This window comes from Montipora capricornis, chromosome 12 (genome assembly GCF_036669925.1).
Source record: "Montipora capricornis isolate CH-2021 chromosome 12, ASM3666992v2, whole genome shotgun sequence".
Taxonomy (NCBI): domain Eukaryota; kingdom Metazoa; phylum Cnidaria; class Anthozoa; order Scleractinia; family Acroporidae; genus Montipora; species Montipora capricornis.
In genome coordinates this window covers 10,880,149-10,898,256 of record NC_090894.1, presented here as the reverse complement: position 1 = coordinate 10,898,256, position 18,108 = coordinate 10,880,149, and the positions used below count along the sequence as shown (strand labels likewise).

General features: G+C 41.1%; 1 protein-coding gene across 11 annotated transcripts in view; it reads left to right on the top strand.

Moving 5' to 3' along the window:
- The window catches only part of LOC138026190 (delta-like protein 1), a 49,586-nt gene extending 34,309 nt beyond the window's left edge, over positions 1-15,277 (top strand). For all 11 annotated transcript variants that reach the window (XM_068873418.1, XM_068873419.1, XM_068873421.1 and 8 more), the window contains 9 exons: positions 3,961-4,021; positions 4,897-5,030; positions 5,665-5,781; positions 6,915-6,964; positions 7,541-7,844; positions 9,039-9,065; positions 10,307-10,655; positions 11,679-11,840; positions 12,948-15,277. In XM_068873418.1, the coding sequence (XP_068729519.1) occupies positions 3,961-4,021; positions 4,897-5,030; positions 5,665-5,781; positions 6,915-6,964; positions 7,541-7,844; positions 9,039-9,065; positions 10,307-10,655; positions 11,679-11,820 (1,184 nt within the window). In that variant the 3' untranslated portion in view covers positions 11,821-11,840; positions 12,948-15,277. The remainder of the gene's footprint in view (positions 1-3,960; positions 4,022-4,896; positions 5,031-5,664; positions 5,782-6,914; positions 6,965-7,540; positions 7,845-9,038; positions 9,066-10,306; positions 10,656-11,678; positions 11,841-12,947) is intronic.
- The last annotated feature ends 2,831 nt before the right edge of the window (positions 15,278-18,108 follow it).

The window sequence follows — 18,108 nt, the reverse complement described above, 5'->3', positions numbered from 1 at the left end:
AATTCAAAGCAAGAGAGGTCTTAAATTGGTAAAACCCAAATTTGGTTCATTTTACCATAGTTACGATTCCATCGACCTTCTAAGATAAGACCACCTTGTTTCACGTTGTAACAAGCTGGCTCTTTGGTTATACAAACTACTTCAGAATTTAAAGTTGAAACTACCTCATGTACATCAGTCCTTAGACGCTTTCATGATTGATGCGCTTAGAATCAATATATTTTTTATCTTAAGTAATCATTGTGACAAAGACCAAAACAAGCGAGTGAAGTGCACGTTTTATATCAGTGGCAGGAAATTTTCAGGCTAAATGAAGCAACAGACCATTTCCGTATTTCTTTTTTTTTTTTACCTTCTCTCGGGAAGTTAAGGAAGAACTTACTAACCTCACTTGCTCGGGACCGTACTGGGGAATATTGGCCCTCGGGCCTGTCCCCCAGTACGGCTCTCGCGCTCGGCTAGAAAGAGGTCAGTACTGCTCATTCGATTTCTTATGATTATCTCGACAAGTATTTTCTGGCTCTGGCCTTAATGAGTGGACGGGCTTTCACTTGCTTTATTTCGCATTGATCGAAGCAACCTCTGCATTATTTCTGTTGGGCTTAACGCAAACTTGTCCATTCGCTCCCTAGAAATGGCTCTGCAAGGAAGATATCCGTGCGCTCTCGATCTGGGTTTGCTGTGGAAAAAACGGTACCCCTTTGAGAGAAATGTTACTAGAACAGTCGGTGTAAAGGTCTCGTCAGTTTTGCATCTGGCACCAGGGTGGACCATATACCGATAGAGCGAAGAATTTTCGTTCGTTAATCGTAGGGATTTCATTTTATCGAGATTTCGTTTCCGTATTAAAATTTGACCTGACTGAGCTGAAGAACACTGACGTCGTATGTCGAAACAAAGATTCTAAGGTTTAGGAAGTTTATAAAGCCGAGGTTCCGACGTAAGCCGCTCACTCAGTAACTGAAAGAACGAATGCTATAAGTTTAAAAAAAAAACCCCCAGTCTTGTTTCTGCGTCGATGAATAGTAAAGGGATAAAATTCGTTATCTGAATACGGTCAAGGAAAATGAGATCTAGCGAATGGTGTCCCCAACTTACCTCTGCGTGCGAGCATGGACCAAATATGTTTTTTTTTTTTAGCCAGTTATTTTCTTTCTCCATAATGCTGAAGGAACTCTGTTTAAATGATCAGCCCGGCTTTCGTTTAGACGTACCACTGGGCATCTCTATTTTGAACGGTTTTGAAATGCTTGTTCTTCATTTTCCAATTCACGGCAGTAAATTTGGATTTAGCCGGAGATTTGATACGGGATTTTATATAGAGCACGTTAGAAGCCGACTGAGGCGCAGTTAAACCCAAGTAAATTCAAGCTTCTTTGGTGATGATGCCCGCTCACGCGTATTGAATTGCTTGATTAAATACAAATAGAACTTTGACTACAAATTCAGATGACATTGTCATTGCACGCTACTTCGTAACCTTTTTCTCGCCTGTCCTCAGTTACATCATCAATTTGTCACATGATGGAAACTCAAAATGGACGCCGAGATTCGAAACGCAATTTTATTGACGTTCAGTGCCTAGAAGAAAACCCGCTTTGACAAGTTTGGTTGGTGCTGACAGAGTTAATTTAGATGAATTTCTAAAAGCGAGATGAATTTATAAAAGCGTAGGGTATAGCTCGTTTGCCGGGATTTTTCTTCCCCCGATTTACTTCAATTTGGGCCGGAGTAGATTTTGCATTTAGTGCCCTACAATAAAATTGAATCAATGGGCAATGCAAACAAACAAAAGTCTATTTTTCTCAATGAAGCAGTCATTACAGACTATAGCTATTGTGAGGCCATTGAGACTTATTTGCATGAACAATGTCAGTTCACCAACCAGTACATAACTGTACCGGACACTCATGGTTTTCAAATGGATCTACTGCATCCACTCGTCTTTCTTTCTTCTGTAACAAAATTTTGAATTGGTTTTGTATAACGTCAATCGGGTGAAACAGAATTGCATGTTAAATGCACAGTGTGCCGGTCAATGATCCCAACTTTGTCAAGATCTAAATTAAGACCCCTTCCTCAGAGTGGAAGTGTCGTAAAACCGAAATGTATGTCTTTATTATGAAATGACCGAATTGAGCCAGGGATTTGTTTCAAAAACATGTTTTTTAAGGACATAAACCCTTTTGTTATCGATTGAGACGAATAGTTCATCTGATTTTCTGGAAATGACATTTGAATTTTTCTTTCTGCAAAGACACCTCTGCTTGTGCAAATGTATGCCTCAGTTAAGTATCATTAGTAGAGAAGGATGTTGCTTGTTAGTAGAATTTGGCAAAGTTGGTCATATATTCGTCCTACAGCAGGTACAGTGATGAATATGTATTTTCGTGTCAAGAGAGTTTTGTATTGTGTGTCGTTCTGAGTAATGACTTGAAGGACGATATTAAAACTCTTGCACTCTTAACGACATTAAGGGCATTTACCTTTCGACGTGGAGTAGTTATGTTGTATGCTTGGTTGTTACGATGAATTTAACTAGGTTCTGACAAGTTTGAACAATATAATAATCATGATCGCATAGAAGCGGGTAAACAGGAGAAAGGTTTCAGTTCCGCAACTGAATTGTACAGGTCTCCCTACAAAGTTGCTTTGGAACATCGACACTCTCTTATTTAGCGTTTTTATCACTATTTTAAGCTAGTTTCTTTCTTAAATGGCGTTTGTTTATAACTTATTAACTGCTAATCCTCATGTTTTGTCGTGTTCTTTCTTTGCATTGATTGTTGTATACACCTCGATAAAAGCGTATCTTTGCTTCATACAAAAGTTCAGAAATAGATATGGTCGAGGAATATCTGGCTATCTGCGTGCAAACAAAATTGCATTCACGCCGCAAAATTTACAGGTCATGTATTGGCAAGATTTCATGCACGAAGTTGTTAAATGACGTCAGATATTCGACGGGAAAGTCCACAGGCTTGAGAACTGCGATTAGTATGCGCTCTCACGTTGATTAACGAAGTGTGTCCTTCTTTTCCACCCAAACAACTAATCGCAGCAGACCATAAAATCAACAATATCTTCAACAATATTTGCACGTTTGCAGCTGGTGTTTTATTATTTTGAGGCATTGTTCGATGATCTCTTGTTTATAAGAGGGCATGGTAATCTGGTTGTTTACTATTGATTTCTAACTCGTCGCGCATGCTTGCCGCTTGCAACATTTCGTTAAATGGAAACTTCCAGCTGAGAGTTTTTGGGAGCCAGAACATGTTTCTGATTAAGCACAATGCGGCAATGACACTTGATACAATTCATCAGCGGGACGTTTTGAGCTTTCCGCCTTCTGCGCGTGCTCTACACGCGAGGGATGCATTATTGGCTCGTAAAGATTCGTCGACAACAAAGAGCCGAGCCCGCTTTCCCGAAGTTCTAACGATTTTCGGAGGCGATCTTTTCAGCAGCTCAGTCGTGCGTATATCCGGTTCTTTCACAAATATTATAACTTTGTATCGGTTGTGTTGCACCACCAGGGAAGTAACTAAACATAGACCACCTATTACGGTTTCTCTGGTATCAAGTTCGCAGTAGTGGTATCTTAGGGAATTAGTATTGTGTGCAACGTTTTATGGAACGCGGTATAGGCGTAGAGAGAAAAATGAAATTCATCGTTATTTGCCGACGTCCCCCACAGAAGCATAAACTTGGTCATTTTTACGTCGCTGTTAAACGGTAAACGATAACAAAACGTTCTAAAACATGATATGCTTGCGCAGAGCGTGTTTGTTCTCAATTTATATTGTGATGTCGTTGTCTTTCTTGTGTATTGCTCCTAGTCTCAATATGTTTCTTGAGGTCAGTTTTCACCGTCAGTAATGACTCAAAAGAAACGAAAAGTGAGTGAGGATTCGTGTTAACTTAAACCTCAAAAAACTTTTTTTTTCTTGGATCTTTCAGCCCTGTGTGGAGTCGGATGTCATCCTCGACGCGGATCGTGCCGGAGACCCTATGAATGCGAGTAAGTGATTTCATGAAAATAGTTCGTCGTTTAATCGGTTTATAGTAAAATTCTTTTAAGTGTCTTGCAATTTTTGCAGACAAAAAACCGCGAAAGAGCAGGGTTTTTTTAGAGTGCCCCTCCCTTCCCCCCCCCACCCCCCCCCCCCCTTTGGCTCCTGTTCTGGATCCACCACAGAGATACCCTCGTCATATTAACTTAACTCTCCCCTCACAGAAATAATTTCACGCCTTAGTCTCCGCCATACTCTTATTAAATTGTCCTGTTTTCTCAACTTTCCGTAATCACCCTTGTACAGAACAGAAGTGACACGCCTGTTTCAGTCATTTCACTTTTCAGTTTTCTCTTCCGTTGAATAGCATTTGAATTCCCCAATTATTCACCACTATACACGTCTCTTTATCTCTCTCTCGAAACAGAAAGTTAATTCCTATTATATTGAATTTTGAGTTGAAAGCGATGACAACGGTAGTGCGGCACGTACAATTACTTGCAGTATTGTGAAAAACAACCGGTGAAATGACCAATATAAAACCGGTTTTATGGGGAATCTTTTACTCTCGAACTTTTACTTCAACCCTTTGCAACAATGTAGTTCTGGGAAATTTGCCCCCGTTGCATAGAGCGAGTGAGATGGAATATTGACGAAGTCAAAGTTCTTCATCACCGTCATCTTGAGCGTCACAGTCATCATCGTCGTCACCGAAATCATCATCATTTTCCATCGCCGTCGTCGGTGGGCTCTGGTTACAATAGCCCTGGTTGCTGTTTCGGAGTCTCGTTTTTGTTTCCGTTGCTATTACCTTTGCTTCGCATCATTGAGCAATAAAACTTTGTACGTTTTTCCAACATATCAATGCTTTGCCCCGTAACAGGTGTACAGCGGGCTGGCAAGGTCCAAACTGTACTCAGTGTCAGCCAGATCCACGTTGCGTACATGGCACGTGTTCTAATATGGAATTCGAATGCAACTGCTATCCTGGCTGGGGTGGACCATACTGCGATCAAGGTGGGAATAATGTGTAGATTACTAAATAAGCAAGGGATCTATCTGTCTGGCACGGCACTCCAAAAACATGGCATGGTACCAATATTTAGAGTGCCGAGCACACCTCTAGAGGTCCCCAATAGGCCTTCTGCTTGTTCTATTTACACACGAAAAATTTACCGTGCCGTACCCGAAAGATACCGTACGGAGATTTCGGAGTGCCGTGCCATACTTTTGTGCAAGTGTAAAGCGGGCTTTTAAGTTATAGGAAATATTGCAATGTGATATCAAATTTATTGAAATTTTGTTTTAAAAAAATGTATCAGAAAAAAAAAATGAACTTTTAAAATTGGTTAGTTTCACTGTCAAATGTAATATGTTATAATTGTAACGCGTTGCTGTTGCTGTCTTATTCTGACACAAAAAGCTTTTGTATTACAATAACAGGGAAGCTGTAGCACGTCGCAACTATTCATTATGGCCGCGCGCGGGAAGTCAGCGATTCTGAAATTCATTTATTTCGGATACAAACGCTTAAAAAAATATGTTATCGTCAACATTAGTTCCTTTTGTTTGAAGTTTTTTTTTGGTGCAGGTCCCATTTAAGGTAACATGGCTGAATATATTTTATAACACCATTGCGTCTTTGTTTCAGATTTGGAATACTGCGCTCGAAATAAACCCTGCAAAAACGGAGCGTCTTGTATAAATAAACAGGGATCATTTGAGTGCATTTGTCCCAAGGGATATACTGGAAGGCAATGTAACATAGGTTAGTGCAAGAGATCTTCGTTTATTAGTTGGCCTCAGGTTTGATGAAATTGATAAAGCATTAGAGCACAGCCCACGAGTTCACCTCTAAGGCGGTATCAACATTCAATGACTTGGAATGACTGAGGTGTAAGTTCTTTATTGTAATGCTTAGACTTTTCGAATCTTTTGTGCTTTTTTCTTCCTGGCGGTGATTTTAATTCTCTTAGTATATTTGCTACACTCCCAGAAGTATGAAATTCTAGATGAAGGGCTGGAATTCACTGGTGACGCAAGCATACTTTGCGCAAGCAACATTCGCAAACTTAGCAGCGGTGTTACCGCCCGGTGTTACCGCAAGTTGCGTAGCTTGTATAGTGGCCCCTTCATTATACGCCTTTGTTTTCCTTTAGCTTTCATACATAGCATTTCTCACTTTCGATTCCGCTCAAGTCGTTATTTATGTAAATGGTTCTTTGTCACTTTAGTTCGTAGTCTTTTTCACTTCCGCTTTTCTATTCGAGTTGTAAAGTTTGGTTGAGGTGTTTCACCATTCTTCGTCTTTAAAGTTTGTCTAGTACATTAAGTCACCGATAGGATACGTTTGTATTTCAGTCCCTTATTTCCTGTATTCCCCCTTTTTTAGCGCACTTCATGTTTCTGTTGTCCAATCGTGTAAAATATTTTTCACTTTTATTCTGGGACGGGGCTCCTTTCCGTTGAGAGCGAGGACAAAATAAGGGTAGAGTGCCGAACTGTTCTGCGGAAGCTTAAACGTATTGAGTAGAAGTACCTTTGTTAGGAAAAAGGATGGAGCAAGGATGGCACAATCGGTTAGTGCGCGGCCTTGGTGCAAGAGGTCCTGAGTTCGATTCCCGGATCTTGCATCCTTGTTTCGACTTCTTTCCTTTCCGTGTAGCTAAGTAGCTTTAAATACCCGTAAAACGGAGCACTGATGGAGAGGGGGGAGTAAAATGAGCGCACCGTCGACCTCAGGTTTGTCAGTTGAATTACTGTTACGAGTTATCGACGTTAAATATGGTTACTTTACTTTACTGCCTATGCTGCTTGCGTCGCTCGATAAAACAAGCCCGCGAGAAGGAAATTAGATTCAGTGGATTGACTATTGTCGTATTTCGTTTGTTTTTTTAATAGAAATAGATGAATGTTCCAGTAATCCTTGTAAGAATGGAGGTAACTGCACGGTAAGAAACAAGCAACGTTGATTTAAGCGCGTTATAGATAGGTAGCTTAAGCACGCGACGTTTTCAAGAGACGCCGGCGGCAACCGGAAGTGAACATTTCGCATGCCAGGACAGTGTCTCCCAGATTTTTATCATCTGTAATGGTGAAAATTACTTTGCAATGTAAATATGGTTGTGTGAAGACAAGTTAAAAGGGAAAACAGCTCACTTCCGGTTGTCGTCCGCGTCTTAAAAACGTCGAGTGCGTAAGCTCCACGCTTTAGCTTCCCATATAAACCTAGTGTCAGCAATGATATCAAGTTAACGATGCCTTTAAGATAAAAACGGTTTTTTTGTAATCTTAAATGCTCCGAGTTGCTTGCTTGCTTGCTGTGTCTCTTTTCCCATCGAACGTCCCAATGGCTGCCAGTATGCACCAAATTGGAAACGGTACAACCGAAAGGGCGTAACTGATATAATTGATATTCCAGCGTGGTCTGGATGTTGGGATCGCTGAAGAAATATGTCCTCAGGCTCTGCTCTCTTTCCTGATGCGTCTTCAGTACTCATCTGATACTTGGTAACTTATATTTTCAGGACCTCATAGGAGACTTTAATTGTACATGTCCCGAGGGATATGGCGGGAAGCAATGCCTTCCCGAATGCTTACCGAGTACCTGCCTAAACGGTGGAACATGTGTTCGTGGAATCCGCGGGTTATTTTGTACGTGTAAAGTGGGATTTACTGGAAACTCATGCGAGGCAGTAGTGTGGGCCGCTAGTCCATCGAGTAATACAACGGATGAAACCTCGACTCATCCCGCAAGCACAAAACAAATTATAACAAATGGGACAACTGTAGAGCCAACGAGTGGCATTCCCTCTACGAATCAAACATCAGGTATGAAGACCTTAACCACAATGCTATTGAGCAATTGATTGTCTTAGAGCGGTTTTCAATCGAGTGTCGAAAGTAATTAGCGAATTGCTTTGGTTTTGCATTACTTCAACCAATCAGAAGTAAAACCCAAACCAATCGTGGCTCGCGCCTGCACTTTTTCCCGCGCTTTGTGTCGGCTACGTGTAATTACTTCGAGTTTTGATTGGTTTACTGGCTTGTCTCCGTCCTTTTTGATTGGCCAAAGTAATTACTTTGGTTTTGGTTTTACGACACTCGATTGAAACTCGCTCTAAAACCAAAGTAATTACTTCGACTAATTGCAGTAGATGCAGACAGCACTATGAACCAAACAGGCTTCCAAAAAGATTTTATTTAAATTTTCTCAGAACCAGGAATCAGTACCTGTGCATATTTATTTTCTTCTTATTAGCTAACAAAGAGGCGCGAGTTTTTTAAGTTACCTTGACCAACTCTTACCCTACCTACACTAATTCTCTGCATTTCTTTCTGGGTATTTCAAGGTATGATATGTTGCGCACAGGTGATTAATATCATTCTGCGTTTCCCGATTCTGAAGTGTTTTAACGCTAAAGGATATTTTAGAATTAAATTGATGTTATTGCTGGAAAGCAAATACTGGGCAGAGCCTGGGAGGAGAGCGTGGCTTCCCATAACGTGACCACCTTATTTGGCTCTTTCATTCATCCCGCCATGTGAGCTAGTCTCCCTCGCAGCCGTTTTTTGGATGTCACGCAACGTTACCCCAACGTTGGGGGAACGTTGCGTGACATCCAAAAAACGGCTCAACTTGTTCTGTTTTTCTGTTCAGCAACTGAATCCCTCCCTTCCTCGATTTGATTTATTGTAACCTGGTTAATAGTCTCTTTAATGAAATATGGGCGGGGAATTGCTGCTTGGGACACCCCTTCAACCCTGTGCCGAAACCCCGTTAGGGAGGGGGCAGGGCATATTGTTACTTCGCTGGACTGGGTTAACTTGACCCCAGGACCTTATGCTAGCAACTATGCCCGCCTTGCAATACAGCCATGAGGCACCCCCTCAGCTACGTGCCGAGGCCCGTCATCCGGTGGTCCATACCGGCGGTGGGTATTCCCTGCCCCTCGTTTACGCCCAAGTTGTGTCTACTGTCTTTTACTGCGCACCAATGCATTAATAACTCTGTGTTTTTCGTAGGTGGAAACGACGAACGAAGAGGTCCAGGTGGGTAACGTTTTCATAAGCTTGCAAAGGTCGGTTGTACGGCCGTGAGGATATTTTTTTTCTATTTACCTCACAACCGTACAACCAGCCTTGCAGTATTATTTTGTTTCAAATCTACAAATTATTTGCTGGTTAGATCTCCCAAGATCCGGTGCTTCCACTTTGTTCAGCTAGCCCTTGCATAAAAAGTTGTCTAGAAATAAAAGAAAACCTATCAGTTGCGCGAGCTGACTTAAGGCACAAAAGAAACAGGTCGTACAAAATAAGTTTACACCGCTGCTTTTTTTTTTTTTCCATTTTACTTGAGCAGATTTTTAGTTCATTTACGTTGTCCTACTATCCCCATATCAAGGCTAGCCGAGTTAAGGAGCTCACAGAAGGACGCTCAAAATGTTATTACCGCTCGTTCCGCAGCAACATAATGAGAATTTAAACATGCAAGTCTCTGCGAAATCTCGTTGTTTTCGCTTTTCCGGCTTTCGAAAGTAAAGGCGTCACGCTTCCGACAAGAATTTACCACGTAGCAACCATGATGCATTGTTCTGTGAGGATTCTCGCTTTCAGCTGGAGTTACAAAGCACAGCAAATAGTTTTAGAACCCAATTTAACACAGGAATATTTTTGCGCGGTTCAAGGCTATGTGGAGAAAGCAGAACTTAGCAAGTGCTCTTGGTATCCAAAAAGAAAATTGGGGATAACCATGCAATTTTCAGAGATAATTAAGCTTCAATTTGGCAAAGAACGCCATACATTGCTTTGTATTTTAAAGCATTTTACAAATATTGTTGATTAATTATCTTCGAAAAATGCGTGGTTACCCCCAATTTTCTTTTTGGATTTCAATAACACTTCTTGAGATCTGCTTTTCCCGTATATTCAATAAAACTCGCAAAAATACCTTTGAGTTAGTGGGCACCGTCCTTAAAGCTTTCAAACTCAATGTTTTGGATAAAAATAGTCCATTACGCGAAACAAAACATTTTCGTGGTTGTTTATGACGCCAGGGACGACAATAGTCTCGCTGCTTATATTAGTTGATGTGCTACGATTATTTCGTTGTTGGGCGATGTCAGCGCACCACGTTTCCTCCTTTTAATTATATTTCGACTTTCTATAATTTTTGGGCGTGAAACCAGTGTTTACGAAAAGCCTGGAGTACTGTGCTCCGGGCCGAGGGAAGAACAATGTAGCAATTGTATCAGATATCTTTGGATGACATTTGTATTGAATTTTGTTTTCAGGCTCAACAAGGCGGACCACCATGATCGTGGCTATTGTTGTTTCGGTTATAGTTGTTCTCATTCTAATTGCCGCATGCGTCGCTTGGAAATTTTGGAGGAAACACCGTCGCGAGTCGGCAGATCACGTGACTGAGGGAGCCGTGGAATCCGGGCAAATCCGGAATCCAAAACAAATAGACATTGAGGATGCTGATCCCAAACACTGCGCAGGCGCAAGATCAGGAAACCCAGAAATTATTCGAAATTTTACTTCGTCAAAGCAACCCGTGAAAAATACCAATGAAAAGCAAGAACACTTAGAAGAAAAAGAAAGGAAACTCAAAAGTGTTCCACTTCAAGAAAATGCAAGGTAAGATGTTTAATTTAACGGAGATGTAAGCGTTTTTAGAGCGAGTTTCAATCGACTGTCGTAAAACCAAAACCAAAGTAATTACTTTGATGGCCAGTCAAAAAGGTCGGAGACAATCCAGTAAACCAATCAAAACTCGAGGTAATTACACGTAGCCGACACAAAGCGCGGGAAAATGTGCACGCGCATGCCGCAATTGGTTTTGGTTTCACTTCTGATTGGTTGAAAAAATGGCGCGAGAACTTTGAACCAATCACTGAGTGAAGTAAATGCAAAACCAAAGCAATTCTCTAATTACTTTCGACACTCAATTGAAAACCGCTCTATGAAGTGACATCTGTGCTGCGAAGTGTATATTACCCAAACAGTAATAGTTATTATCATCATATCACACTGGCAGCAGCTTTTTTGTCAACTGCAGCTAACGCATCTATCGCTAATCATGCGGCAACTATCTAAGTAGGTCTACATACTTAATTGACCACTTCCCATAGGGGCTTTTTAGGGCCAATGAACACAATCACGATAGAACAGAACACTCAACAACAACAACAACTGTTAAGAATCCCAACTGGCTGGAGGCAAGCTAGTTGGGTAGTCCCATCATCATCACCATCGGGACTCTTTGTCGATGATGAGACCGTGGGAACGAGTAGCTTGTTGTAGCTAGTATCTCCGGGTGTTTACCTTCCCAACCGTGATATACCGTAGAGGACAGACCACAACAGCGGCAACTCCATACCAATAGCGTGTGGGTTCTTTACGTGTCATTTACGAACGTTGAAGTGTTGTGAGACGGGGCCTACGGTTTATCGTCCTTATCCGAGAAGACTAGAGAGTCCATCCATTTAGCCATTTACAGATGTCATTACGAAGGCGGCACTTTCTCTTCAGTTATTTTGTGTTTTTCATTTAATGGCCGGTTTGAAAATATCGCCCGCTATTTCTCAGCAGAACCGACTGTGACTTCCTCGATTTCTAACCAAGCCCCGCTCTTAAGCTAACTTTGAACATTTCTTGCAGGACGTCTTTGGAATTATCCGATATAACTACGACAACGACAACGACAATAAGGAAAACCACAAGAATGAACTTGGATGAACTCTATCTTCCAAATCGTTGTTACGATCAAGGATTTTGGCAAGAAGTGGATTTGGAAATATAAATTAAATTATTTAACTTAAGGTAACTTTGCTTTTTTCCTTGTTGAGTTAATTTTAACTGGTGCCAGGAGTCCATCTCCCAAGAATAATAATTACCTAAATTGGCCAAGTCCTCATCAGCGTCAGAAAAGTGTCTATTTTTAAACCAGGTTTAGGGTAAAATTAACAATAGACCTGGGACCGGTTCCTGAAAGGTGTAATAACTCTATTCCAGGGATAAATATGCCTTATTCCAGAACATTTATTCCTGGAATAGAGTTATTACACCTTTCAGGAACTGACCCCAACTCTATATTGTACCCAATTCAAACCCTTAGGGAAGAACAAGGTTTTTTTTCAAGTATTTCCATGTCATTTAAATGCGAATGCCACAATAAAATGCGAGTACAATACACAAAGAATCTTAACCCCAGGTTATCTGAATTAGGTACAACATTTGGTCTATTGTTTAGATTTTCCCGCAAAACTTGGTTTAAAAATAGACACTTTTCTGACACTGAAGGGTACAAACGTGATACCAGATTCTTATTCTTTGTTAATGGACTCTTCCTAGTGCAAGTTTCTTGCATGTAGGGTAATTCGTAACACTAATTTGATATTGTGGAGGCGCGGTGAGGTAGATGTTGTCCTAGCTCTGCAGGTAGCGAGCGTTTCCGTGTGGTTTCCGAGAAAACCTCTCGTTCCTTAGTCCGTCTTTCTTTGCCCCGAAACTCCACGGAAAAACGTGGCCATCAAGCAGGTTGCTGCAGCTGTAAAATTTGCAAAGACAGGCATCTTTGCTTCACGTCGTTTTCACGTCTTCACGTCGTCGTCACGCCGTGACGATCCAAATGTGATTTTCCTTGCATTTGCCACTGCGTTGTCTCAGGCGTGACAAATCCTCAACAAGTCGTGGCAGCTAGAAAACTGAGTTGAGCAGGGTCAATGTGCCTAAGGCACTTAACATGAGAATTTTATGATCAGTAATCGGCGTTAGCTACAATACGAGATACAAATAGTTCGTCCCAATGATATCCGAAGCAAGCAGCTTGCGTTCTCCCACCTTGGCAAGCCCAAAAAATTGTCACATTACTTTCTCTGATATTTTGAAGTGGTAATTAAATGATGTTATCGTCATCTTTAATTTTAGGTCCAAGAAGCCAATAAGGTTCGACAAGCTGAACTCACGTGAACAAGAAGAAGAAAGACTTCTCATCACGTGGACAGACGCGCACAAGGTCACGTGAGGGTCAAAGATCAAAATTTATTAGTCAAAGCCAGATATGGTGTTAAAAAAAGAATTGGATGGTGAAAGGGCAAGTAAACACCGATAACGCCAAATATGGAAAAAAGGCTTCAAGAGAGAATTTCATCATCAGACATCAACCAGACATTGTTGATACCAAATAATTTATAGAATTTTGCGGCCAACCAGGTCAAATAAAAAAACGCTGCGATTTCGGATTCCCAGAAACGTGTATACATGACTGAAACCTTGAACTGGTTTGGAAAAGCAGACAAATGCTTTCCCTGAGAATACCGTTGCGAGAGGCATATTCGATGGATTTCTTTTAAATGCGAGATAGTTTTCGTCTGATATAGGCTTGTATCTAAGTTTTAACTTATCGCAAGAAGAATAATGAAGCCACTTGGTCATTACTTGGTCCTTTACTGGGAAAACTAACCATCTCTCCATTTTCTATTTCCTTAATACAATGATCAACATTTTCCTTAATACAATGATCAACGAGTATGAATTTGCCTTGGCTCTCTGACGTTCAATGAAAATGACAAATTGTAAAAAAAAAAAATGGGGGAAAAAAGACAATAAGAAGTTTTGAAGAATTAATTATCAAGCAAAACCTTGCCGTTCGTCGGGAAATTTTTGCCGAAAGTCGACCCTAGAGTAAAAATTTTCGGACTACAGAGAAACTAATGACGCTTTTATTTATAAACCGCATTTTACGAAAGTGGTAGGGATATAATATTTAGCCCAGAATTATTAGAATTAACACTATGTTAGAACTTCGTAGGGAGTTACAGTAAGGGCCCGTGGCCAATCTTCAAATCCGCTTCAACTTTCAAGGACTGTCGTAGCTTTTGCTGTAATTTTGCACTGTTTAAGACCATTCATTGGGTTGTAAACTTCGAATAGTGTTCCCCGACCAATGAACGCGAACACCTGTGAAGACAGCCAATCAGGAGTAGGGTATTTGTTCATGTAACGTTAATTGCTTTGAGTTGTTCTGCTATTCCGTGCTTGTTGCTGGTTCCAATTTTTTGCATTGGTCACTTGTATTTTAAATTGTGTGGAGGTTAATTGTATATATGTAGAAGTATTGCCAGCTATAACACGTGCGACACTCTTCGTTAGACTTCCTTCTCTTGATCATTCTCCTTTGTAATTCGTTCCAATGTTTGCTGGCTTAAGGGCTAAGCGTTACTTAAAAGTTGAATTAAGGCCTTAAGCACGCAAATTGGCAACAAAAATGGAACCTTTTTTAAGGCAATCAATTTCATAGGATAGTTTCTCTTTGACTAAGGTCAGTTGAACACTGCCTAGGCTAAAACTTCTTCCCTTCAATAATTCTCTAATCCATGTTCGAGGGACGGCATTTTCAGTTTGTAGCATGTACAAACCGTCTAGGTTGTTCTCATGCCTTGCTCTTTATTGAAATAATCATTTCGCCTGCAATTGATCGCAATTTGCCTCCACGCTTCTGTATTTTGCCTTGGTTTTACTATTTTTTTAATGAAAACGAAGGAACAAATGTAGTTTTTTTTTTTCGTCCATTCAGATTTTTCTGGACAACCTCGCGATGGGCAAAACATATAATTCAAACTTCTTTCCTCGTTCACTTTAGAGGAAACGCTTGCTTAAATTAGTCGGTCCCATTTTGTTCCTCCGTTTGGACGATCGCGCAGTTTTAAAAGTTTCCAGCTTTTTGAAGGCTTGTCTGGCGGCATTTTTACGTTTCATAGCTCTGTTATTCAAATCGTACTGAACTTGTTGTTGACGGTACAGTACGGTATTTTTTTGCATCAGAAATCGTCGTCATTAAATTTTGGTCCTATGCTATTAGGTACCGGACTGTGAGCTGCCCCATTTACTCTGTCCTTCGAATGTAACGCGGAAAAAAAACCTCGTCCCCTCGTTTTACGCTTGCATTGCTTTTGCGGGTGTTTTTACGAGCGACATTTCGAGGGAAAAAACACTTGAGCAATTGGGGGATCGCTCGTAGTCAGGTGCTTGAGTTAACAATTTTTCCCAATGTCTGGTGCGTTATACATAGTTTTCGTGATAGTATGTGACACGATCAATTTGTCATTCCAACCAGGTAGGTTTTCATAGATATATATATATTTTTGTACATTTTATATAATTCGCCAGACAGTTTTCTAGAAATCCTCAGCTGGAGGTGGTTTGAAGAGAAATTAATATATAGAAACGAACAAATAATAAATATATATATATTTGCACCTGGACGAAACTATTTTGTATTGATGTGTTTTTAAACGTTGAGCAAAAATTTTTTGCGGTGGGGTGGGGTGGTGTGCGCTGGGTTTCACATCGAAAGGAGGCGATGACGTAAAAGATGAGAGTTTTCTTTGGTTTCAATGTTACATCGAGTCGCACTGTTGGCATTGTCCAGCTCGCACACCAATTGGATACTTCGTCTAAGAACATAAATAAACTCATGAACCTCGCAAAAGGTTTTTGTTGAAGTTTCGATTCCCCCCTACGACTTTCATCATCTTTTTCACTATCCTTTCGCCCGTTGCCAAGCAACTTGCATATCATCGTTTCTCGGGCGCGTTACAACAATGCCAGTTTCAACAGTTTCTCGTTCTTCTGGCATTTAACCTCTCCTATGGAAAACGAGGTTGACCAGTATGATGAGACCTCGCTTCTCATTAGACCGTTTTGCTGATAGTAGATCCTGAACACTAGAAGCTCAAATGAAGTGTTTCCGTAAGACTCTAGATGTTCGTGTTCCTTCGAGGGATACTAGAACTACTTTTTCTCTATTGCGCCTACAGATCTACGCTCCTGGCCACGGTTGTTCAAAAGGTGGATAACGCTATCCACCGGATAAATCACTATCTTGCGGAAAGTAATTAGTGAATTGCTTTGGTTTTGCATTACTTCGCTCAGTGATTGGTTTAAAGTTCTCGCGCTACCTTTTCAACCAATCAATAGTGAAACCAAAACCAATCGTGGCTCGCGCGTTCACATTTTCCCGCGCTTTGTGTTTGATTACTTCGAGTTTTGATTGGCTTACTGGATTGTCTCTGTCCTTTTTGATTGGCCAGAGTAATTACTTTGGTTTTGGTTTTACGACACTCGATTGAAACTCGCTCTAAACGCTAGCACAACTAATTGAGTTATCCAGTGGAAAGTGATTTATCCAGTGAACTGCATGGGGCCTGGTGGAGGAAATGATTCTTGTGTTTTTGTGTGGTCATTGAGTCTACCACATGATGTTCAAAACATTGGCTTCCAGATTTCAGCTCGGTGGTCAATTCATCTCTGTCAACTCGTGTCAGCATTCGCCCAAAGACGTAGCACCAGTATCTTTAGGAACCAAGTCTGACAGATATTATGTTGATAAATAATTCGCGCTGGACGAGACCCAATGCAAGAAAAAAGGAAATTAAGTACAAGCGGTACTTTCGGACACATAGTCTTAAAGTTGCAACAAAACTGTGGAGCCAGATATTTCTGGCTGTAAATCGCTTATCCTTTGATTGCACCTGACGTTTACTGCGGCCATGTTGTTAAAAAGAAAAATAGCGAAAAAGTCCGCCATTAAGCCGCGGCTACACGAGCGACTTTTTGCGCTTTTTGCGCTTTTTTCGCGCTGGTGATGGGATTTTTTCTAACTTTGTCGCGTCGCCCGCGCGAGATGAAAATTGCACGTGTAGCCACCCTCGAACTCGCGACGCGACAAGTAAAAAAATCGCAAGAAAAAAGTCGCCAGAGTTGAAACTTTCGCGACAAAATCGCAGAGAGTGCCCGTGTAGCCACCCTGGAACTTTTTGCCCGCGCTTGCGACGCCAATGAAATTAAAGTAGGAATGTCTGTTTATAGTGCCCAGGTCTTTTGAAGTATGCGATTTGCGCGGCCTTCAATTTGTCGCCAAAATTTGCCACAAGTGTAGCCTGGCGCGCAGGCGACGCGACAAAATCTGAAAAAAATCGCATCACCGGCGCGAGACAAAAATCGCTCGTGTAGCCGCGGCTTTACTATGCAAAACTTGAGCTACATTTTTCTATTGTTTTGGCACCAACATGGCCGACTTATCACGTGAGTGCAATCAAAGAATAGGGGAAATTTTGCCTACTTCATTGCGCTTTGTCTCAATAAAATGTCAATTTGCGCATAAAAGGCATTCTGCTTTTAACAATTTGGCTTCAAAACTTCAAAAAATTGTTTAAACGTTCGGTTGTAGGTAAATAACGAAATATCATACATCGAAAGCTATAGACCTTATTCATAAATGGCGGTCAATTTATAATTCTTTTGTCCAAGTGCAAATAAGCCTACCGATTTTCATATTAGAGCAAGAATTCTTGGTAGGCTAAGTTGGCTAAGTTGCACTTGGACAAAAGAATTGTATATGAATAAGGTCTCTACATGGACTCAAACAAAAAAAAATTGCATAAAAATAGAGTTCAGTTCCCGGAGGGTTAGTTTGAGCACCATCAAGGCCGCCATTGCTTTGTTTAGGGAAACAAACGTGGCCGCCGTGACGTCACGTGAAAACACTCAATAGGGAAATGGAAAAAGCGCTGAAGCACTAAAGCAGCATTTTTTGTAACCCGAATATTGGATATCGTGCTCAAAATTTCAGAGAAATATACAGCAATTCAATATTCTGCTGTTTTTTTTGGCTGACTGACAAAAAGACAGTCGTTGTCTGATATAGCTGCTCGAAGGAGGTAGCGCCGCGGCGGGTCTAAAACACAGGTCACATTCCACACATTCCTCGTTGCAGGTCATTGCTCTACCTTTTGGAAAGTAACCCTTACCCTCAATTTGGCAAACCCTAGGCCAAAGGGTGGTTTTTAGGCCAAGGGTTAGCCAAATTGAGGGTTTTGGGTTACTTTCAAAAAGGTAAAAGAATGACCTGCAACGAGTGACTTGTGGAATGTGACTTGTGTTTTAGACTCGCCGGTAGGGTTATCAGACGCCATATTAGAAAGGTGTGGGATAGGTCTGGGCCGGGTGCCAAAACGACGGGGTTGGGGGCGGGAAAGAGAGGGAGAGGAAAACCAAATCTAACCATGATCCCCAACGTAAGGTCTGA